The 23,854-nt window shown below is 40.7% G+C and overlaps 1 protein-coding gene across 1 annotated transcript in view; it reads right to left on the bottom strand.

Annotated features, from left to right (window-relative positions):
* LOC134532937 (uncharacterized) overlaps nucleotides 1-23,854 on the bottom strand; it is a 429,205-nt gene that overhangs the window by 170,257 nt on the left and 235,094 nt on the right. The window contains exons 69-85 of the mRNA XM_063370011.1: nucleotides 23,071-23,385; nucleotides 21,820-22,143; nucleotides 20,381-20,707; nucleotides 19,967-20,284; nucleotides 18,625-18,948; nucleotides 17,782-18,108; nucleotides 17,368-17,685; nucleotides 16,829-17,149; nucleotides 16,407-16,733; nucleotides 15,244-15,555; nucleotides 13,755-14,084; nucleotides 13,052-13,384; nucleotides 12,476-12,787; nucleotides 9,493-10,140; nucleotides 9,080-9,391; nucleotides 6,697-7,017; nucleotides 219-533 (exon numbers count right to left, since the gene is read on the bottom strand). Of these exons, the coding sequence (XP_063226081.1) occupies nucleotides 219-533; nucleotides 6,697-7,017; nucleotides 9,080-9,391; nucleotides 9,493-10,140; nucleotides 12,476-12,787; nucleotides 13,052-13,384; nucleotides 13,755-14,084; nucleotides 15,244-15,555; nucleotides 16,407-16,733; nucleotides 16,829-17,149; nucleotides 17,368-17,685; nucleotides 17,782-18,108; nucleotides 18,625-18,948; nucleotides 19,967-20,284; nucleotides 20,381-20,707; nucleotides 21,820-22,143; nucleotides 23,071-23,385 (5,784 nt within the window). The remainder of the gene's footprint in view (nucleotides 1-218; nucleotides 534-6,696; nucleotides 7,018-9,079; nucleotides 9,392-9,492; nucleotides 10,141-12,475; nucleotides 12,788-13,051; nucleotides 13,385-13,754; nucleotides 14,085-15,243; nucleotides 15,556-16,406; nucleotides 16,734-16,828; nucleotides 17,150-17,367; nucleotides 17,686-17,781; nucleotides 18,109-18,624; nucleotides 18,949-19,966; nucleotides 20,285-20,380; nucleotides 20,708-21,819; nucleotides 22,144-23,070; nucleotides 23,386-23,854) is intronic.

Genomic DNA, 23,854 nt, shown 5'->3' with positions numbered 1-23,854 from the left:
TCTGAACTTACAGTTTGCGACACGAAGACATGTAGATGCGTCACTTTTTCAAGTCTGAACAGGCTCGCCAACCACGGAGACTAGGTCGGATATTCGGAAGAGTCGGTTGTGGGAAGGTCGGATATGAGGGGTTCTACTGTACATAAATTTTTCTAGGTTGATTGTTGTTGATTGTTTTGTGGTTTTATTGAGACGTTGTGTGAACACTGGAAACTTACCCACTGGAGGTTGCACGTTGCACGAGGTGAACGGGTTGCCGATGAAGCCCTGGGAGCAGGTGCAGGTCGGCACGTGATTGATGACGGAGCATTCCGCATTTCGGCCGCACACTCCCGGGCAGGGATCCTGACACTTGTTGCGTATGCAGGCCCTGTCTGTGGGGCAGTCCGAGCTGAGCACGCACTCCGGCCGGCAGCCCTCGTAGGGGTTGCCTTGGTAGCCCGCGATGCAGCTGCACGACCCGGCCCCGTTCCTCTGCTTGCACTCGGCGTTCGCGCCACACGGCGACGGCTCGCAAGGGTTGGATACTTCCTCTGTGGAGGAAAACACGACTATGACGTGGAAACTCCATTCCCACAACTTTAAAAAATGTTAAAACTATATTCAGACAATCCCAATATAAATGGATTACTATGTAATGTTTTTATAATCTGAAAGAAATAGACTGGTTTAAAACCTTTCCAAAATTATACGGAAAGCACCAGTACAACGAACTTCAGTTAAACGAACACTTCACTTAACCGAACTCATTGTTTGGTCCCGCCAAAAACGTATATAATAACCTTGAATTTTATTTCATCTTAACGAATTTTACGACTGTCTGTTTCTTCCTGAAACAAAAATATTCACTTGAACGAACAAACTTGAGGCAAATTTTGAAAAAAATTACCATCCAAAAACTTGTACTTTATTTTTAATTTTCTTATTCAAACGTAACAGCGTGTACGTAAACAAAAACATAACCTACTACAGAGCTGCCAACCATCACGGATTTTCTGTAATTATTACGGATTTAACACCGAATTACGGAATTACGGAACATCGCTGGTTTATTACGGAAACAAGGCTTTGTGCTGCACGGTAACGGAAAAAATTCAGTTTCTGCTGCGCTGTTTCGTGAACGCAGTTCGAATACATCACGTGTTTGCGCAAATAACGGAACTAGTATGTGTCCGCATGTAGCATGTACTGTCGAAATAAGTAGATAATTCTCATGTTTTGAAATAATAATGGGATGGTATTACGTCCGTTGTACGATACAACTAGTACATATTCTCGGACTTTTCGTTTGTTGGCTACTTACATCACGATAATGTTTGTACGGTACTTTGGCTAACCTGTGTTGTTTTAATTTATTTTTTGATAGTCATTTTTTTTTCATCATAGTGTTTTTGTCGTGTCTACAGACGTGAAATTTTTTACGATTTTCAATAGTGTTGTGTTCTTCAGTGCTGGTTGTAGAAATGAAGCGTGTGACAAAACAAAAGTGTATCTGGGGGAGAAAGAAAAGAACACAATTCTTCAAAACTTTCGACCTAAGACCTAACTATTCAAAAGAATGGCCATGCTTGTCTTCAAATGTTTTGGAACACCACGCTATTTTAATGTATGCACGTGTGACTTTTCGATTGCACATGGTGGAAGGGATGACTGTAGACGGCATATTGAATCAAAGAAACATGCGGATCTTTTTATAGTCATGAAGAGCAATAAATCCATATCATAGTTTTTTCGCTACATCTGAAGAAACGAAAGTAACGAACGCAGAGTTATTGTTTACAACTTCTTTTGTTTGTCTTCTGTTGTTTGTTTATAAGACAGTTCTTATCCAACCAGGATAAAAGAAGCAAATAAAAAGACAGTTGTTCAAAAGTATAACTTTGAATACTTTGAATTGCAAGGTTGAAAATTTCCTGTAAAATTATTGACAATATTACATATTCAGATGATTGTATAGTTTAAATAGTTTTTTTTTCTTTGATTCATTAATTTTCATTGTATTCTTATACATAGGCCTATATTTTTTTTTTTTTGCATATTCTTGTCCTTGTTTTATCTTGTGTGTGTCATAATTCCTCAGGAAAAATTTATCGTGCATGATTTACGCATACTTTTTCATATAATTGTCATTACCGATGGGTGTGATTTGAGGTTGGCAGCTCTGCCTACAACATGTCTACTGACCATAGATAAAGCATCAGCAGAGAGTATGTGAACAGGTTCTTCAAGCGGCCATAGACTAATGACAGCTACTGAACCTTAGTACACTTAAGGTGTTTCATGTTTTTATCGGTATACATATTTATAACAATGGTTATGTTTCAGTATAAAGAACTTCAGTATAACAAACTCAACTATTTTTTGGTCCCTTCATGTTCTTTATAGTGAAGCTTTCCTGTATATAGAAAAGAAATAACTAGTGCAGTAGTGCAATTTCAGTACAGTCAAACCTCTCTGAAACGACCCCTCACGGTTCCCAGGAATAGGGTCGGAATAGAGGGGGGGTCGTAATAGATGTTTTCCGAAATTTTCAGTTGATTTCAACCCCCCCCCCCCCCCCAACCCCTTTTCCCAAACCGCTACTCGCTAAGAAACCAGCCATACAATGGCAGGATGCTGTCACTCACAATGCTAGACGGCTGTGCTTTAAACCTTCATGACAAGTCCGTCGCCCTACAGGCCACCTCTAAAGAAAATATGTCAATAGACAGTTTATTTTTACTGGTTAGATTACATGTACGATTTCTTGCTTGCCGTAGTTAAATACACTAGAACCCCGATGTCACGAACCCCGGATTTAACGAAGCAGTGATTTTACGAATACATTCTCGAGAACCGTCAAAAAATTGGACATTTTGACCAAAATGTGAAAATCAGAAGAAAAAAAATTTAAAACAAAACAAAATGAAAGATTATTAAAATCTGTTAACTTTAACACACAGCGTATTTTTTGTGTCGGCTTTAATATTTCCAATAATGTTCATGTGAGAATAACAAAAAAATAATGGGACATTTCCTTTAAAAATACGGCAGCAGTAGCTTGTGCAACGTAAGTGGGAGCGCGGGAATATCGTCTAGACAGGCTGGCGGCAGCACAGGCGGCGGATGCATGACGTCATACGGCTTACCTCTCCTTCCCTTGTCTAGACTTCAAGGTTCATCCCTCCCAGGCATACAAACCATCGTGTCTCTCTCCCCCTCCTACTTCAACGTCCTTTGGCATGTGAAACTGTCAACATCCTTCCTCACCTTCACCAAACTGTGTGCGACTAAAGCCAGGTTTGTATAGTCCAGTTCTGGTAAAATGAAAAATTTTTAAGGGCCCCCGCGACAGCCATTTACCGTTAATTGTTTTGATACAAATTGTTTGTTAGTTACACAACATTATTTCTGAAGGAAAATCACTGAAACTTCAAAATTTATTTAATGGAAAAATTTAGCAGGGCCGTAAAAGTATTCATTTTTGCCGCAAATGAACTATACTCGCCCTTCCTGCCGGACAACATTCTCGGCGCGTGACGCATGGCAACTACAGTCGTGTGCCGCGCACAGCCACGAAAAACCTACGCAATTTCCAAACTATACTATATATCCGACTGGAGTCTGTTTACGAAAAGCATTTAAGAATTTGTTAATGGTTCTTTTGAGATAAAATGGCTAAAAGACATGTTTTCGAAGTTTTAGGTGTAAAAAACCCGTTACAAATTTCTTGAAAGTATCATAGGGAAATGCATTACACCTTTATCTTTATTTTTCCGCCATATAATGTTATGGTCACCGCTCAAATTTCACTGTTATCTGACGGGAACGAGATGACTGCGCGCCAGTTCAGAAGCCTTGCACTTAGAGGTTTTACCGCGCTAGAACTACCATTGAGCGTCGATCTTATCATCCCGCTTCACTAACACACACGCTGACCAGACGGCGCCCTAAAGCTGATTAGAGGAAGCATGTAGAAATGCAAGGCAGGAAATTTTTCCAGCTTATCAACCAGGACCCGGGCAAGTCTTGACTATTAAGCTTTTCACATTAAAATATAAGAGACTTGTATTGTGTAATTTCGGTGTTATTTAGCGGTTTTTCTTAAAAATCGCTTTTTTTCGCATTTTCCATATAAATTCGCGGAAAATTTCGCGATTTCGCGATTCACCATATAATCGTGGCCCTAGTTATTGCTCGCGCGAGAGGAGAACGTGGAATGTTAGAAGAAAGATAAATGCGGGGTAGACAGACGGCAGCCAGTGTGTTTCCTGCGCGGGGAATAAGTGGCGTAGCCTTTTTTTTTATGCTGGGTGAAGCGACCTTTTTCTATCAACCCACGGGAAAAATTAATTGCTTGAGCTGTCAAAATAAACATCGCTGCGGCAGTTAAAACAAGTCGAGGCGGGCGTGCATCCAGTCGGTCGCTGTGTATTGTCAACCGATAGTAATCAAAATCAAGAGAAATCCAGCAGGTAGCTTTGCCTTAACTGCGTACCACACTAGACACTCGCAATAAGCTAAACGTAAACACGTTGCCACAAAAACCTTTATCTGCACCCTGCCGACAAAGGGACGTGGAATGGGGGTTGTTAAGCGCTGACAGCGGTCGACAGGAAGCACTCGGCAAGAGAAACGCAGCAACACGTTACTCACCACAAGAAACTTATTTTCTGTCTGTTTATCTTCGGATTTTCGGCAATTTTTTCACGGTTCCTCGAAATCGGGTTGTAATAGAGAGGTGGTCGCAATAAATGGGGTCGCAACAAAAAGGTTTTACTGTATGTAATTACTCAAGCACAACCATGTTGGAATTCTTTTGTGACGCTTATATCAATCAAAGATTTAGGTATTTAAGTATGAATATAGTTTAAATGTCTTTGAGTTTAAACTACTAAACTAATTATATATATACAGTCAAACCTCTCTGAAACCCCTCACGGTTCCCAGGAATAGGGTCGTAATAGAGGGGGGGTTGTAATAGATGTTTTCCGAAATTTTCAGTTCATTTCAACCCCCCCCCCCCCCCCCCCTCTCAAAACCGCTAATTGCTAACCAGCCGTACAATGGCAGGATGCTGTCACTCACAATGCTAGACGGCTTTGCTTTAAACCCACTTCAACCTTCATGTCAAGTCCATCACCCTACAGGCCACCTCTAAAGAAAATATGTGTTAGTTTACATGTACGTTTTTTGCTTTCCGTAGTTAAATACACTAGAACCCCGATATCACGAACCCCGGATTTAACGAAGCAGTGATTTTACGAATACATTCTCGGGAACCGTCAAAAAATTAAACATTTTGACCAAAATGTGAAAATCAGAAAAAAAAATAAAAAAAAAAAAACCAAATGAAAGATCATTAAAATCTGTTAATTTTAACACACAGCGTATTTTTGTGACGGCTTTAATACTTCCAATAATGTTCATGTAAGAATAACAGAAAAATAATGGGACATTTCCTTTAAAAGTATGGCAGCTGTAGGTTCTGCAACGCGAGTGGGCGACACGAAGCTCGCCCGGCTGGCTGGCGGCAGCGGCTTCATGACGCATAAGCTCACCCCTCCCTCCCCTCTCGTTAACATTCTTCAAGGCTAGTTCATCCCTCCCAGACACACAAACCATCTAGTGTCCTCCCTTGTAACACCCCAACTTCGCTCCCCTTTGAAAAACTTTCAGTGAGAAAATGCTCTTTTCACCCTCCCTTCTCCCGTAAAATTAGGCTACTATGAATGGGGTACTAAAGCAGTGAGGAAGGGGTCAAAATATGTCACTTTTCACACCAAGTTCGAGTTCAGTCATCTCTGGCAAGGAATTTACAAGCTTTCAAACTTAAATATAAATGTATTTTAATAGCAAGGGTCCTATGAAAAGGAATATACCGAATAAAATCAAGCTGCTGTCACCAAAAAAAGCATAAAACGGCCCAATGCGTGGTCGCTTCGTTATTGCTCGCGCGAAAGGCGAGACGTGGAATGTTAGAAGAAAGATAAATGCGGGGGAGACAGTCGGCAGCCAGTGTGTTTCCTGCTTGGAGAATAAGTGGCGTAGCCTTTTTTTTTTATGCTGGGTGAAGCGACCTTTTTCTATCAACCCACGGGAAAAGATAATTGCTTGAGCTGTCAAAATAAACATCGCTGCGACAGTTAAAACAAGTCGAGGCGGGCGTGCATCCAGTCGGTCGCTGTGTATTGTCATCCGATAGTAATCAAAATCAAGAGAAATACAGCAGGTAGCTTTCTTTGCCTTAACTGCGTACCACACTAGACACTCGCAAAAAGCTAAACGTAAACACGTTGCCACAAAAACCTTTATCTGCACCCTGCCGGCAAAGGGACGTGGAATGGGGGTGTTAAGTGCTGACAGCAGTCGTAAACAAGTTGCCACAAAAACCTTTATCTGCACCCTGCCGTCAAAGGGACGTGGAATGGGGGTTGTTAAGCGCTGACAGCGGTCGACACGAAGTGGTATCTATTTTTAGATATGCGCTGCCTACGGCAGTACAGCACTCGGCAAGAGAAACGAAGTAACACACTACTCACCACAAGAAACTTATTTTCTGTCCGATTTTCTTCGGATTTTCGGCAATTTTCACGGTTCCTCGAAATCGGGTTGTAATAGAGAGGTGGTCGCAATAAATGGGGTCGCAATAAATGGGGTCGCAACAAAAAGGTTTTACTGTATTAAATAAATATAACCCTCCCATGTGGGACTCACGTTTCTGGACGGAGCACTGCACGAACGGGTCGCCGGTGTAGCCCTGGAAGCACACGCAGGTGACAGCGTGGCTGACGACGCGGCACTCGGCGTTGGTGCCGCAGGAGCCGGGGCACGGGTCGCTGCAGCGGTTGTTGATGCACGCCTGGTTGGTCGGGCAGTCGGGGTTGATGACGCACTCGGGCCGGCAGTTGGGCGGCGAGCCCACGTAGCCGGGGAGGCAGGAGCAGGCGGGGCTGGCGCCCGCCACCCGGCACTGCGAGTTGGGTCCGCACGGGGACGGCAGGCACGGCTCGGTCTGCACCGGCACCAACGGCTCAGCTGGAACATTCACGCGCCAACCTGTAGTATGCAACACCGGTCTGCCATTCAAATTATCAAACACACTGACTGGTCATTTTTTTTCTTTTAAATCATTCTTTAACCACGAATCAAAATACTTTCATTGCTAAGTTGCTAGTATCATGAAATATCGTAGTGTAGATTAAATGTAAAAAATAAAAAAGATACAACCGCTTACATTGTTTTTCGACTATGAACAATTGTATACAAATAAATTTGTATTTCATCAAACACATTCACAAAACTGGACAATGTTTTTGCACACCTCAACCTTCTATTACTACTATTTAACAGTGGGATAACACACAGATCCAAGCTCTACTCACTGAATATCAGTTTTTTTTAGTTTGAATCGAATACTAATATCAAATTATTCTCGAACATGAATATTGAACTCGAATACCTAGTAAGAATTAGAATTCAACTAAAAATTTTTTTTTCGCTTATCAAAGCAAATACATCTTGAAAGAAAAAGTAAATGTGTATTGTAGTGGCTTCTGGGAAATTAGATAAATAATACTAAAGTTAAATGTTGGTTAGGTTAAGTTAGTTACAATTACTATAGGTAAAATTTTGTTGAAATATTAAAATTTTTATAGGAAAATATAAATAATTATTTTTCATGGTATTCACAATAGGATCTGCAAAAGAAAATATTTTAATTATCAGTGCTAAGCAAATATGTAAGGCAATTGCAGTAAGTGTAAAGAAACTTCATGAGGGTGGGTTTAAAAAGAATGTACGTATATTGAGCAGTTTTAACCTAGTGTTAAATATGACGTAGGTAGGTCTAAAATTTTTTTTTAAATATCTGTTTTTATTTTTAACTATGTGAAAATAAATCATTATTTATATCAACATATATTAACATTTATGGATTACATTTCTTGGCTTGTTTTAACTAAAGTGTAGGCTAACAGTTGATTTTAGAATGTTCCTCTCTTTTTCTGTCCAGTGTATATGTGCTTGGTAAAATAGGTAAAGTTTTTTCCATCTCTTAGTACAACATTTTTTTGGCCCACGTGGGATAAGATAATATCCTGAGCTGTCACTGCCTTGGAGTGTGTGTGGGTCTGTATTCAGTCATCGTTCACTGTGTACTATCCACCAGAAAAATGTTGTCATAGTTTGTTAGACTTTAGGAGTCTTTGCTGTAAGTATGCAACCACATGTTTTCCACGAGATCTATACAACTTCGCCGCCCTGTCCTGAACGAAATAAATCACAGAGCATGCCTGTTTCTACCCTCTGATCTGAAATCTGTCAACTTTAACACCTGCACAGTGTTTTGATTTTTACAGACAAGTACTTATTCTTATCAGTATGCTGTCAGTCCTAATCTATTTTTAACGACCTGCTGAACTGTCTTCTCCATAAAATACTTTAGCTCAAAAGTGGTGGGTGCTAGTAATAGATTCGAATTACTGCTTTACTGTAATTAGTCTTCTCAGAATTGAGGTGGCCCTAAAAATTATGTAAATTCCTTTGGATATTTTGTCCTCGCCTAAGAAAATCTTCTGTGATCCCGAAATTTTTCCAGACTTTCTAGATCCCGCAGAGCTGTATTCGTAAATATGAATATTCGTTTTTTTGAAGTGTTAGTATTCAAAATCGAATTAAATACAAATAATAAACTATTCGTTTTAATATTCAAAAATTTGAACATTCGCACAGGCCTATTCAAATCTTTCCTATAGAGAATGATGCAGAAGAATTTTATAGGATACGGTTGTAACACTGGTACAATGGCCTGATCTCACAATATTCCAGTGCAACCCTTCACTCAAAACACAACGAAGAAAAAAGCTGTAAGAAGAACATGATGTTGGACCAGGCAAACACAGCTTTCCATACGGTTTTGAACCTGTAAATATGTTTTACATACTCCCAACAGACTCAAAACTATGAGACCAATACAGACCGTAGATATTTCACATACAATTTATTCAAAAAAGATGCTGAACTGACCTCGTATTAAATCCCAAAATCAGACAGCTGTAGGTGTTAAATAGAAGAAGGGTGAAAGCAAGTTGAGACTCACCTGGTATGTCATAGCAGCTCTTGAAGGGGTCACCCGTCTGGTGCGGACGGCAGCTGCAGATGGGGCTGTGGTTGATGACCTCGCAGCGAGCGCCCAGCCCACACGAACCCAGGCACGGGTCCTGGCACTTGTTGTTAACGCACGCACGGGTCAGTGAGCACTCCGAGCTGACCACGCATTCGGGCCGACACGACGGAGGAGCTCCCATGTAGCCTTGCAAGCACGAGCACACAGCATGGTCGTCTGCCGTGCGGCACTGGCTGTTCGGTCCGCAGGGAGAAGGCTGGCATGGGTCCACTCTAGGAGCTGGAGCTGATACATAACAACAATATAATTTTACATTCAAGAATACACAATTGCATTGTACAAAACTAATCACATGTTTATTAATGAACGACACATGTTTTACCAACCTTTTGGCATTTCACGGCAATTCGAAAATGGATCACCGGTGAAGCCTTCGTCGCAGGAACAGACGGGTATGTGATTGACTATGTCGCAGCGAGCGTTCTGACCGCAAGTGCCGGGACATGGGTCACGACACTTGTTGCGCAGGCAAGCCCTGTCTCTGGGACACTCGGTGTTGAGGACGCACTCCGGACGACATGCTTCGTACGGGTTGCCCTGGTAGTCGGGCAGGCACTCACACACGCCGCCCGGTCTGCACACCGCGTTCGGGCCGCACGGGGACGGAACGCAGGGATCCTCGGGCGGAGTGGACGGGGTCGGAGTGAGAGGGATCGGATTGCACTGGGTGAACGGATCTCCCGTGTGGCCCTCGTTGCACGTGCAAACAGGCACGTGGTTGAGCACGGTGCACATGGCGTTGTAGCCGCAGGAGCCCGGACAAGGGTCCCGGCAGCGCTGCTTCATGCAGGCCTGCTGACTGGGGCAGTTGGCACTCAGCACGCACTCCGGCCGGCAGTCTGGAGGCGAGCCCACGTAGTCTGGCAGGCACGAGCACGCAGGGCTGCTGCCAATCATCTGGCACTGAGAGTTCGGTCCGCAAGGGCTCGGGTAGCACGATGGTGTTCTCTCTGTTACGGGTGCCGGTGTTGTTGCTGTTCACAACAAACAATTCAACACCTCAGTAACTATCTGTTAATACACACACAAGCTGAAATTTTAATGGAAGCATGTAAATAACATTAATGAATGAAAATAATAAAAAGGCGATGGTTAGCCTACCCTTAAAGTATTCTCCTTTAAAAATTATTGAGGAACATATGTGGGGTTACAAGCATCAAATAATATACGTATATATAAATAACTAATGTATAAAGCATACATTTCAAAACATTTAGGCTCTTATTTTTTGGAATCATTTTTTACAACCTGCAGTAATTTTCAGAAATGCCACTTCCTTCATAAATTAAGTGGAGTGCAAATCTATAACTAACAGATGATTTGGTTGTGTTTTCTAAAGTTTGCACAGCACTATCCTAAAGTCTGCTAACTCAATAAAAGAGCAATGTTTCTGGAGTTATAAAATTAAATTAAATTCATTCTAAATTTCCTAAGAGACTAGTTTAAACTTTTAATCCTAGTGGTCTGGTGGTCTCTTAAACTCTTGTCAATTTTACTGGAAAGGTGAAGAAAACTGGTAGAACAATAGCAGTCAAAATATCTTTAGCTATATTGGTGACTAGCAACACGCCTCAGCTTCGCTCGGGTTGGTAAACAGATAAAGAAATCTTTTACAGAATCATAATAAAAACCTTATATTCAAGTTGTTGCTGATTTCCAAACAAATGCAACATAAATTACTGAAAAGAGTAAGGATAGGTACTCAAGATGTATAAGATGAGGTAAATAAATGACCTAGTTAATTTTACAGAGACTGATTTATTTCAATATAACCGAGTAAACTACAGTTTTTATACAGTTTCAGAACTGATTAAAATACACTGATTCTCTGCAATCTCTGATCTAGAAAGGCCACCCATGAGAAAAGCATTCTTTTTTCATATCAACACCAACATATGTATTTGTAAGTTTGACCCTGAGATTTATTGATAGTGATTGAAAATGAAATTTTAACTGGCAATTGTAGTTGCTTAAATTAAATACATAAGGTCTGTTGGGATCATGGCAACACGAGGAATGTGCGCCATTTTCCCAGCTGTTGGTCCTGTGAGGATGATAGTTTCAATTACATTGTTCCTGAGTGCTTTAACTTGCAATATTGTCCTACTGCACAGGATTGGAGGGTTAGGTTACACATCAAAATAATTGGAATCCCAACTTTTATTTTCAGGCAATGAGGTAGAAAGTCTGATAAGTTGAGGGCATTGAGAAATTCTAATTTGTTATAATAACACACGTTACTTAGCGATTGACTATTTAATTCCATTCACCATGATAAAGCACCGTGACACTGGCAACAATAGTGATTGCAATAGGAAGTAGCACACTGCCAATGTTTAAAGTTTCAATTAAATTTTTGTTTGCTTTGTTGCCTACATTTTATATCTACATTATATCTGTAACTTTTTATTCAGCATAAGCTTGCAGAGCTCTGATTTGAGTTACAAGAACTATATATTATGGAACAACGATTTTTTTTTAAATATCTAAAATGAAGATTAGTACAATAAATGTTTAGTAAAATGAATATAAGAAAAAAAATGAGTTTAATACGCATTAAATTTATATTCACACTTCCATATCTCTTTGGTGTAACTTCATTTCTTCCTCATTTCCATTTCTTCAAGATATACATATATCTATGGTGTATTTTTTTACTGTTATTTTTAAGTAATTTATTACTAATTTTTTTTATTTTTTTAAAATAAAACATTTTATATGCCTGAATGAATGTAGCTTTATAACAATGAGAGAATTCTTGAAATTGGTCCAGTAGTTTTCAAGTTTACTTCAGGCAAACAAACTCATACTCTCTCTTTATAATACTATTAATATAGATTATTATTGTCTGAAGCAAAGCTAGCAGCTGCTAATGTGTCTTAACTATTTTATTAGTAAAATAAACTGTAAATGATTCATTTTGCACAGGTTACATGTACAAGGAGTGAGAGATGACAAACACTACCACAATGCTTGCAAGCCATGAGATCTACATGCGAACTTGGTGAGTAAGTACCCTTCAGTATGATGTAGTGGTTAGAAAAGATAATTAATTTAGCTGGTAATTGTGCATCCAAGAAACAGCTTAACCTAACACGATACACAATGAATATTCTGCACATGTTTCCATCAATCTTCAGGCAAAGACGGAAAAAGAAATTGACATTGTGTCTTTAAATTTTGTACTTACCACATCTCAACTTATTCATGGTTTAGTGTTACTGAATTTGGACCTGATGGCTATTAATGTTAAACTACTACAGGCCTACAGTATTGAAATACAAAGAAAAATTCAAATCATGTACTCACGTTGCAAAAAGCACTTGGTGAAAGGGTCTCCAGTGAAACTCGGTGGACAGGCACAGATGGGGTTGTGGTTCTTTGTGGTGCACTGGGCGCCAACACCGCAAGTGTTGGGGCACGGGTCCGCACAGCGCTGGTTGATGCAGGCCTTGTCGAGCGTGCATTCAGAGCTGACCACACACTCGGGCCGGCACGACGGAGGAGTTCCCACGTAGTTGTGCAGACAAGAGCACACGGCTTGCTCGTTCACGTTGCGACACTGGCTGTTCGGACCGCAAGGCGACGGCTGGCAAGGGTCCTGTGGTAAGCTTTGTGGAGCTGTCGGGCACAAGCAAAGAGAACTGCAATCAACTACGAAAAACTGCATGTCAATTTCAAATGCAAAATAAAGAGTTGAGTTAGTTTCTGGGGAAATTTTTTTTTTGCCATTCATGAAAACACAAAACCACCACAAATTATTGAGAAAAAAAATTGCTGTTGGAGAATAAAAGACAAATAGCTAAGGTTAATTAATTTACAAAGTATCATGCTGGACAAAACTAAACTAATGAAACAATTTAAGAAACCAGGAAAGTTACTCACTTGTTGCAGGGATGGGCCGGCAGGAGGCAAACGGATCGCCCGTGAACCCGGCCAGGCAGTTGCACGTGGGCACATGGTTGATCACATGGCAGTCTGCCCCTACGCCACATGTCCCAGGGCACGGGTCCACACACTTGTACCCCACGCACGCTCGCTGGGCTACGCAGTCACTGCTGGTCTCACATTCCCGCCGACAGCCAGGGCTGCCGTACGGGTCACCCTCGTATCCCGGCAGGCAAGAGCACGCTCCCGCACCATTCCTTTCTCGGCACTCTGCGTTCGCTCCACAGGGGGACGGCACGCACGGATTGGCGGGCAGCGTTCGCTCGGTTGCTAGGGACCAATACAAACTCTTAATACTTGTTCTAATGCATACTGCCCAACACATAAAAATTCATTAAGCAATATAATTTACTTCTCTGCTATTTGCCAGTATTTCTGCACTTCCGACTGACAAACCACAAAGGTATCAACATACTGCATTTCAAACTGCCTTTTTTAAATATTTTCTATCATATTTTTGCAAAGTTAGCTAATTTAGGAAAAATTTGTTGGAGAAGTTGTTGAAAAAACGTAACCTTTAAGATAAAAGGTAATGTTCAGCAGAATCACAATAGAACAAAGACTGGAGAAACATACGAAGGACACAGAGAATTAGAAAGTGTGACAGTACAGAGAAGAAAAGAAGAGACGGCACCCTTACTTGATGCGGGTGCCGGCGAGCAAAACAAGGTGGGGTCGCCGACGTAGCCTTGAGGACAAGTGCAGACAGCGTTGTGGTTTATGACAGTGCACAGGGCCTGGGCCCCGCACGAGCCGGGACAGGGGTTCGTGCACTTGAGGTCTCGGCAGGCGAGGTTACTGGCACAGTCGGTGTTCACCGTGCACTCGGGTCGGCAGTTGGGTGCGCGCCCCACGTAGTTGGGCAGGCAGGAACAGGCGGGCTGCGTGCCCACCACCCGACACTGCGAGTTGGGACCACAGGGGGAAGGCACACAGGGGTTGGTGACCGGGGTAGCTGCAGTTGTGGCCGCTAGAGAGAGACAGGTTCCACAGAAGATGTAACACCAGCTCCACCACCAGCAATATGTTACAGACAGAATCTTTCCCATAGCCAAGACAAAACTGAAGATTATTTTTTGTTAATGTTCAACAATAATATTAGACCAAGATATAGAGTTTAAAAAGTATAATATTTTAAAATATTAAATTAAATTTAAACAATCAATAAGTACATAGTGATAAAATTATAACAAATACATATAATAATAACTACTAACTCTAGTTTTAAAGGAACTCAGAGATACTTAATTCACTTCTCTTTAAATTAAAATTTAGTTTTAAAATTGTTTACTCCCACATTACAATTTCCTATGGCTTCCATCTGCTACAATATTATTTCAAGATATGTAAAAGTTTTTTTGAGAAGCTCAAAATGTGACAAAAGATTATATTTTATTTGCCATATTTGTAATTTTAGATTTTTTGAGCTGTTTTGAATTATAATAGCTAAAAGTACATTGCAGTTATTAAGAGATTTTGAATAAGTCACCATCATGAAGATGAATTTTCATTATCAGCAGTGGCATAGTTATGGGAGGGAATACAGGTGACATGTATCCTCCAGAAACCCAAAATCGTTTGTTTACTTCTTTGGCACAAATGTACAGCCATAGTTTTTTTATTTTCTCTGCCAGACCATTTGGCATCATACCTGCGTCTACCAAGCACATTTTCTTCCTTGATGATCATAGAAATGTAACCCCGTGGAGTGATAGGTAAAAAATTATAATTTTAATAATATTTTAAATTTTATTTAATACGGTACTTAGAGACTAGTAAAAAAATTATAAGCAGTAAACTTTTGAGGAAGGCTAATATTAGTTTCAGAGGGTCAGAGTAGATAACTTGTTTTATCATGTTCCCCCCCCCTTCCCCAGATAACACATAACTATGCCACTAATTATCAGTAATCTGTCATTGGATTGGACTAAAAATTCAACTTAATTATAACCATTCCAGTTACAGAAAGAATAACTCAGTTTTTTTCAAAGAGTAGCATGCCAAAAAGAAAGGGAAAAAAAACAACAACACAGAATCAACAGAAAACAGCAAGAAAATAATTCAAGCAAAACAAGGTATGAATTCAAGTGAAAAGTAAAGGACAGAGTATGAAGAAAGAGCATCCTTACGCTGTCTGAGACACCTCTTGAAAGGATCTCCCGTGAAACCTGGTGCGCAGCTACAAATAGGGTTGTGGTTCACAACTTGGCAGCGGGCACCCACACCACACGTGCCCGGGCACGGGTCAACACATTTCTGGTTCACGCAAGCCCTGTTCGGTTGGCAGTCATTGCTAACAACACACTCTGGTCGACAAGACGGCGGTGAGCCGACATAACCCACTAAGCACGAGCACACAGCGTGCCCATTACTAGCTCGGCACTGGCTGTTTCGACCACACGGTGATGGTTCACACGGGTTCTTAGGCTTCTCAGCTTCGACTGGTCACACGTATAAAAGACAGAAAAGAAACACAAGAAAATGAAAGACACACAAAAGAGGAAAGAAGTATATCTCCATTTAAACCTTATTAACATTTAAAAAATGAAAAATATTTAGGATGGTTTACTCATTGCCTATATTTAATTCTAAACATTCATCATATAGTTTACTGACATTAAAAATAAATAGGCTCACATAGAATAAAAATCACGAGTTTCAAAAATACGAATGTTTACTGAAGCTCTCAATGAAATCAAAGTTACAGAATTGTTGTATGTGGAAACAAATGAAGACTGATCAACATTATTCACTGCTATTTCTTTTGCTTCAAAAACACTGGCAAATTCATTTATTTGACAAACCTTTATTACATTTAATTAAAGAGGCTATATAGGAATTAATATTTTTACTTTATCAGCAAAAACAACTGCCAATTCCTTTGGTGATAGCAAAAACTCAGCTCGTAATTTTAATAACTTTTCTATTACTAAAGAAATTGTTTTTACGATGATCAAGGATACATAAGTATTAATCTATCTATCTAGTGATCAAACAAAATTTATCAACATCATTGACTTGACACTGAGGGACTCATATTTACTGCAAAACCAATCGTGTAAGTCATTAATCTGCATGAAGAACTATACCTGACTTTAAAAGTTCCTCTCTTAACATTATGTGTAGTCTGTAAATGATTCAGTAAATAATTATTACTATATTAAGTCTAAATGAATGTGAAAACATACTCGTTCACAATGGAGCAATAAGCATGGATTGGCAGAGTGCCTAACTCCACCAAGTAACCATGCCAGACAAACTAAGGCTACTATGCTTTTGTGAGACTACTCACTTGGTTCCTGCAGGACGCATGCAGTCATAGGATCTCCAGAGTACCCAGACAGACAAGCACATGTAGCCGCGTGGTTGATGACCTTGCACTCTGCATTCCGGCCACATTTTCCAGGGCAAGGATCCTGACATTTGTTGTTGAGACAGGCCAAACTGCGGTCGCAGTCCGAGTTGACTACACACTCCGGCCTGCAGCCAGTGTACGGATCACCGTGATATTCCGGCAGACACACGCAAGATCCGGCTCCATTTCGTTCTTTGCACACCGCGTTCGCCCCGCAAGGTGAAGGGTTGCAAGGGTTCCTGGGTCCTTCCGTAACCTGTGGCACTGAAAAAAAAAAATACAAGAAAAAACCATAGCATCGTATTCGAGACAGAAATAGTTGAATCTTTCAAAGTGGAAAAACAAAGCTACTGGCTAACCTTCGACGATCTTGGTGCAGCCAGTAAAAGGGTCACCAGTGTAACCAACCACACAGTAACACAGAGGTGTGTGTTTGACAACAACGCACGTAGTCTGGCGGCCGCAGGTACCAGGGCAAGGGTCTACACATCGCTCGTTTTGGCAGGCCATGTTGCCAGCACACTCTAAGTTCGTCGTGCACTCTGGCCTGCAGTTCGGTGCCCGACCAATATAGTTGGGCAAGCAAGAGCATGCTGGCTGAGTGCCCACCACTTTGCACTGAGAGTTAGGGCCGCAGGGAGAAGGTACGCATGCGTTTCCAGAGGGACGCACTTCAGGAACTAGAAAGACAGACAGAGAAGTAAAGAAAAATGCAAGGAAACAAAAATATTTATAAAGAAAACATTATAAGTATAGAACTTGTTCTAAGAAACTAGTTATCAGAAAATTTCACACCTACGTAAACCCACTATGACATATATGTACATGAAAAAATAATAAAAACTCACAAATAAAAGAAATAACAGAAAGAGAAGAAAATGAAAAGAGTTTTCCTTACTCTTCTCCTTCTGGCAGTTCACGAAGGGATCGCCTGTGAACCCGGGGGAACAGCTACAGATAGGATTGTGGTTCACCACCTGGCAGCGTGCATTCACGCCACACGTGCCCGGACAAGGATCCACACATTTCTGCCCAACGCACGCTCTGTTCTGAGGACATTCCGTGCTCACTATGCACTCTGGCTTGCAAGACGGAGGGCTGCCCTTGTAACCAGACAGGCACGAGCACACGGCATGCTCGTTCTGCACTCGACACTGACTGTACGGGCCACATGGCGACGGCTGGCACGGATTACCTCGCGGAACCTCGGGTGGCGCTGTGTGGGAAACAAACAGAAGTGCACAGTTGGCAGTAAGGACAGGAGAGCAAGAGAACACAGAATAGCAGACAAGAAAGTGTTAATTATTCTTACTGGAAGGAGGAAGATGACAGCCAGAGAGAGGGTTGCCCGTGTGTCCCGGCAGGCAACTGCAGGAAGGTGCGTGATTAACAACTCGACACTCTGCGTTCAGGCCACAGGTACCGGGGCACGGGTCTCGGCACTTATTGTTCACGCAGGCTCTGGTCTTGTCGCAGTCTGTGTTGAGAACGCACTCTGGGCGACAGCCTGTGTAAGGGTCGCCCTGATACTCCGGCAGACAGATGCATGAGCCTGCCCCGTTACGTTCCTTGCACACTGCATTTGCACCACACGGTGATGGGTTGCATGGGTCTCGTGGTGATTCCACAGGTTGCGTGACTGGAAAAAAATTATGGTATTTTTAATTTTAAGTAAATAAACTGGTGTTCATGATGCCGCCTGCTGAAGTTTTTTGATAATAGTTTGTAATTCTTTGTTTTACCTGTTGTAGTAAATCTTAAATATTTGCCAAAAATTTAAAACTTTTTTTTATTGTTTCTAATGCATTAATGTTTTCACAACATGCCAACTTGTGATTTTTGATAGGTAATATTTGGTAAGCATTAATGCATTGGAAATAAGGTTTACAAACATTTTCTAGCTCTTCCTGGACGTATTTAAGTTTAATCCTTACTGTTCCAGAAAGTAAATAAACCAACTTTAGAAGATTTGGATTCAGATTAGGAACTCAAATTGAATTTTATTTTCCATACTGTATTATGCAATCACAAATCCTAAACTGCTTTGTAAGATAATTCTTAATTTCTTTTTAATAACCATGTAAAAAAATACGGAGACTTATGTTATCCCAGCCTTAACAGTTAAAGGAAAGAGGGTATGGTGACCCATGCTTACTCGGCACGACGGAGCAACCGAGAAACGGATCGCCGGTGTAGCCAGGCTCGCACATGCACACCGGGGCGTGCTTGATGACACGGCACGCGGCATGGAACCCGCAGGAGCCCGGGCACGGGTCAGTGCACTTCTCGTTCTGGCAAGCAAGGTTGCTGGGGCATTCAGCGTTAATGGTGCACTCGGGCCTGCAGTTGGGGGCGCGCCCCACGTAGCCCGGCCGGCAGGAGCAGGCCGGGGTGCTGCCGACTACACGGCACTGGGAGTTTGGACCGCAAGGGGACGGCACGCAAGGGTTACCGCTGGGAGGCTGGCGTGCGGGGGGCGCTAGAAGAGACACATGTACAGATATGCAAGATCACAGGATACCACCACCGATTTGCTATCAAAATAAACCAAGAACATCCCTAAAAAAACCAAAGAAATAAAATTTGTAAGTGACATAACGTACATTTTTAAAATTTTATAATTAGGAGAGAAGAGATACTAAATTTAAACCACCAAATAAATTAATGAACATAAAGTATATTGTACTTTTACATTAATGCATCTAATAATTAATTCGCCATATAGATTATGTTATTTTAATTTAATAATGAATAAAATAGATATTTAAGGAACAGAACACTCAAATTAGTGTGTGTATTAATTTTAATTTGCCATCAATGAATTTTACTTTACAGCAAATCTTAAGAAATGAAAATAATAATCCAAGAAATTTATTAAAACTGAATAATGTTTTGGTCTTGCAATACTTTATAGAGGATATCTTGCCGCAACCATCATTAACTAAACCATAGTGAAAGAATTGTCAAAGTAATATTATAAAAATAGGATGGGGTTCATCAAAGTTTTAGTTATAGGGTTCTATGGTATTAAGAGTCAAATTTTGAATGAGTCACACACCATTTAGGTTTTTTTTATCATACCACACGAAGGATATTTTAATTTAATGATTGAATGACAAAATTTTAGATTTGTAACACTGCATAGCTCTGTGGCTTGTATCCAAATCATTTTCTCATACTGTGAGAATTATTTTAAGAGCATTTATATGTTGTGTACTACACAAGCACTACTCTTCATTACTAAAATAAAAAAAAAAGCTTAAATCTAAAAAGATTTCGAGTTTTTGAATACACTAAAGCTTTTACTGAAGTATGACAAAAGTGGAAATTACCAAGCATGGCATAAGGATTCCCATTTATAATTTTCTCAAGAAAATGTATTAATTTCTGGGAAAAAAATATATTGCAGTGGTAAAGACACAAAATATCAGAAAAAGAAAGACAAATAAGTCTAGGAAACAAAGAGACAGAAAGAAAATGAAAAGAGTTTTCCTTACTCTTCTCCTTCTGGCAGTTCACGAAGGGATCGCCTGTGAACCCGGGGGAACAGCTACAGATAGGATTGTGGTTCACCACCTGGCAGCGTGCATTCACGCCACACGTGCCCGGACAAGGATCCACACATTTCTGCCCAACGCACGCTCTGTTCTGAGGACATTCCGTGCTCACTATGCACTCTGGCTTGCAAGACGGAGGGCTGCCCTTGTAACCAGACAGGCACGAGCACACGGCATGCTCGTTCTGCACTCGACACTGACTGTACGGGCCACATGGCGACGGCTGGCACGGATTACCTCGCGGAACCTCGGGTGGCGCTGTGTGGGAAACAAACAGAAGTGCACAGTTGGCAGTAAGGACAGGGGAGCAAGAGAACTCAGAATAGCAGACAAGAAAGTGTTAATTATTCTTACTGGAAGGAGGAAGATGACAGCCAGAGAGAGGGTTGCCCGTGTGTCCAGGCAGGCAACTGCAGGAAGGTGCGTGATTAACAACTCGACACTCTGCGTTCAGGCCACAGGTACCGGGGCACGGGTCTCGGCACTTATTGTTCACGCAGGCTCTGGTCTTATCGCAGTCTGTGTTGAGAACGCACTCTGGGCGACAGCCTGTGTAAGGGTCGCCCTGATACTCCGGCAGACAGATGCATGAGCCTGCCCCGTTACGTTCCTTGCACACTGCGTTTGCACCACACGGTGATGGGTTGCATGGGTCTCGTGGTGTTTCCACAGGTTGGGTGACTATAAAAAAGTTTGAACCATGAGCCATGTTGATACTTTATGTGAATTGAACTTACAATAAATTTTAACATTTATTTATATATCTAACAATTAGTTGCTCTAACTTTCTTAAAAGTAAAAAATGTTTGTAATACATTGCTTTTATTTGTACTAATACATTATTAATAATTTAAAGTTTAATTTATTTTGAAAAAATAAGGACATAAATGTATGTTTCAAATAGATAATATTGTAAAAAAAAAAACTTATAATTACTGTACCATAAAAATAATAAATTTATTGTAACTTAATTGTTACATCAAATATTTATATTGCATATTGCAATTTACGTGGCAGTTATAAAAATAATAAATTTATTGTAACTTAATTGTTACATCAAATATTTATAATATTTATATTGCATATTGCAATTTACGTGGAAGTTGTCTTACTGTCTACAAATATTAAAACTTTTCCTTCTACATTTCTTAATGGATTTTTAGCTGTTAAATATTTTCTTATAGAGAAATAATTATTTTAAGTTACCCTCAACCCATACAAACAATTTCATTTTGACTGTCATACAAAATAAAGAAAATAACTATCATAATGGTGAAAACAAACTTTAAACTAACAGCATGAATTTCATTATCTACATATATCAGTTCTACAATAAAAATATGTAGTTTGTTTTTACTCATAGAAAGTGATGTAGGAAATAGGTCTTTAGCTATACATTAATTTTTTTATGGGGAGAATTAAATTTTTTTTTAGCAGAAAATATAATTACTAATGTTTATTAAAGTACTTGTTCTTACTATACATATGAGAACGTTATAGTGTCAAACACACAACACATCCATATTTTTCTTGGACAGCACACGGACTACATTACCTATCTATAACGAAATGTCAGTTTGTTAGCTTGTGTCAGGCTTATGCAGAACATTATAAAACTTAATTATTTCATGATGTACATATTTCCTTACAGAAGGCAGCAGCTACCTTCCGTATTAAGAAAATATTTACTTAAAACTTCCTCCTAAGGCTTGTCAGTACACGTGTGCTGTCAGCCCTCCCTGATATCAATACAGAAGAGACCACCGTAACATTTTCTACAACTGCATGCTTACTCGGCACGACGGAGCAACCGAGAAACGGATCGCCGGTGTAGCCAGGCTCGCACATGCACACCGGGGCGTGCTTGATGACACGGCACGCGGCATGGAACCCGCAGGAGCCCGGGCACGGGTCAGTGCACTTCTCGTTCTGGCAAGCAAGGTTGCTGGGGCATTCAGCGTTAATGGTGCACTCGGGCCTGCAGTTGGGGGCGCGCCCCACGTAGCCCGGCCGGCAGGAGCAGGCCGGGGTGCTGCCGACTACACGGCACTGGGAGTTTAGACCGCAAGGGGACGGCACGCAAGGGTTACCGCTGGGAGGCTGGCGTGCGGGGGGAGCTAGAAAGAGAAAGGAAGAGATGAGTCGAGGCCGAAGGTAGAACTACATGCAGGAGGCTCAAGGCATAAAGAGAGTAATAGAGCATAGACAGACATCAAGAATAGTAAAAACAACAAATCACCACAGAAATGATGAAAAGATAAAATATGAAATATTTATAAATGGAAGTAGAGTCAAATAAAATTAAAATGTTTATATTTGAATCTGTTAATTATTGCAAAAAACAGGATATGCAAGAGTTTTAAAATTAATTTAATAATTAGTTTCATTTTACTATTAAGTAAAATATTTTTAGGATATAAATATCCCAGATCCAAGAAACCAAATTTTTAGGGTTGAATTCAAATGACAGTAATCTATAATCACCAATAAATAATTTATGCTATCGGGATTTTATAAAAAAAACTTCAGTTTAATAATTTTATTTTAACTTTCAAACATTTTTGTATTCAAATAATAAACAAAATAAATATTAGTTAAATGAATATTAGTTTCCAGGTATCAAATTGACATAATAAAATATAAATTTTAAAGTTGCAATTAATTATCTTTCTGATTTTTCTCATGCTCTTAAAAAAAATGTTTACAAATTTTTTACAATTTTGTCAAATAAAAACAAAGGCAGCAACAAAATTGTAGATTTTATTTTACAAGGAAGGAACCAAATTTAACAATTTTTAAGACTTTTTCGATTACCCAACAATTTCTTTTATAACTTTTGTAAACTATTAAGTTTACATGCTAAACTGCATGTATGGCAAACTGAAAATATGTTGGTTATTGACAAAACAAAAAGCTATATAGTTCTTAAAACTTGTAATTACTGACAAAATCTTTTTCGGGAGCTAACAAAAAAAAAACAGTGAAAATAAAATGCCAGGAGGTAAGCATAAAGATTGAGAGAAAGCAGAAGGAAAGTTTCTCACTCTGCTGCTTGAGACAGCGCTGGAAAGGGTCCCCCGTGAGTCCAGGCGGACAGCTACAGATGGGGTTGTGGTTGACGACCTGGCAGCGGGCGTTAATGCCGCACGTGCCGGGGCAGGGGTCCCGGCACCTCTGGCCGGTGCACGCTCTGTCCTGCGGACAGTCCGCGCTAACCACGCACTCGGGCCGGCACGAAGGCGGGGAGCCTACGTAGTTGGCCTGGCACGAGCACACCGCGTGACCGCTCACCACGCGACACTCGCTGTAGGTTCCGCATGGCGAGGGCTGGCAAGGGTTTCTGAGGGCGGGCCTTGGTGCTGCAGGGGCCACACGACACAGCGACAGGTCAGGAAGAGAAGGTGGAAAATTAGAAATCAATCATTTACTTCGCTTACACAAGCAGAAAAGCCATGCCCAACAGGCAGCAATGATGAAACAGTATAGATATGCTGCTAAAAATGAGAAATAAGAAGTTCTCCATGCAAACTAACAATTTTGTAATTGAATTCAGCTATCATTTTAAGTTTAGTTTCTACAAGCAACAAAATTATAACAACTAATTTGCAGTATGCTGTCCATCCCATAGTTTTCCGTTATATATTACAAGTAGGGATCGGCCGGTCAAATCCAAGAATACAGTAGAATCCCGCCGATGCGACCCCCCTCTGATGCGTCCATTCCGTTTATACGACCGATTTTTGAGGAACCGTGAAAAATTTGAGCAGAGAAAGTCGAAAATTTGAGTAAAATCGGTTGAAAAACAAGTCTGTTACACTTTGTTGGGCG

The sequence above is a fragment of the Bacillus rossius genome, chromosome 6 (genome assembly GCF_032445375.1).
Source record: "Bacillus rossius redtenbacheri isolate Brsri chromosome 6, Brsri_v3, whole genome shotgun sequence".
NCBI lineage: Eukaryota > Metazoa > Arthropoda > Insecta > Phasmatodea > Bacillidae > Bacillus > Bacillus rossius.
Note: the sequence above shows the minus strand (reverse complement) of the source record. Positions and strands in the feature narration are given on the sequence as shown.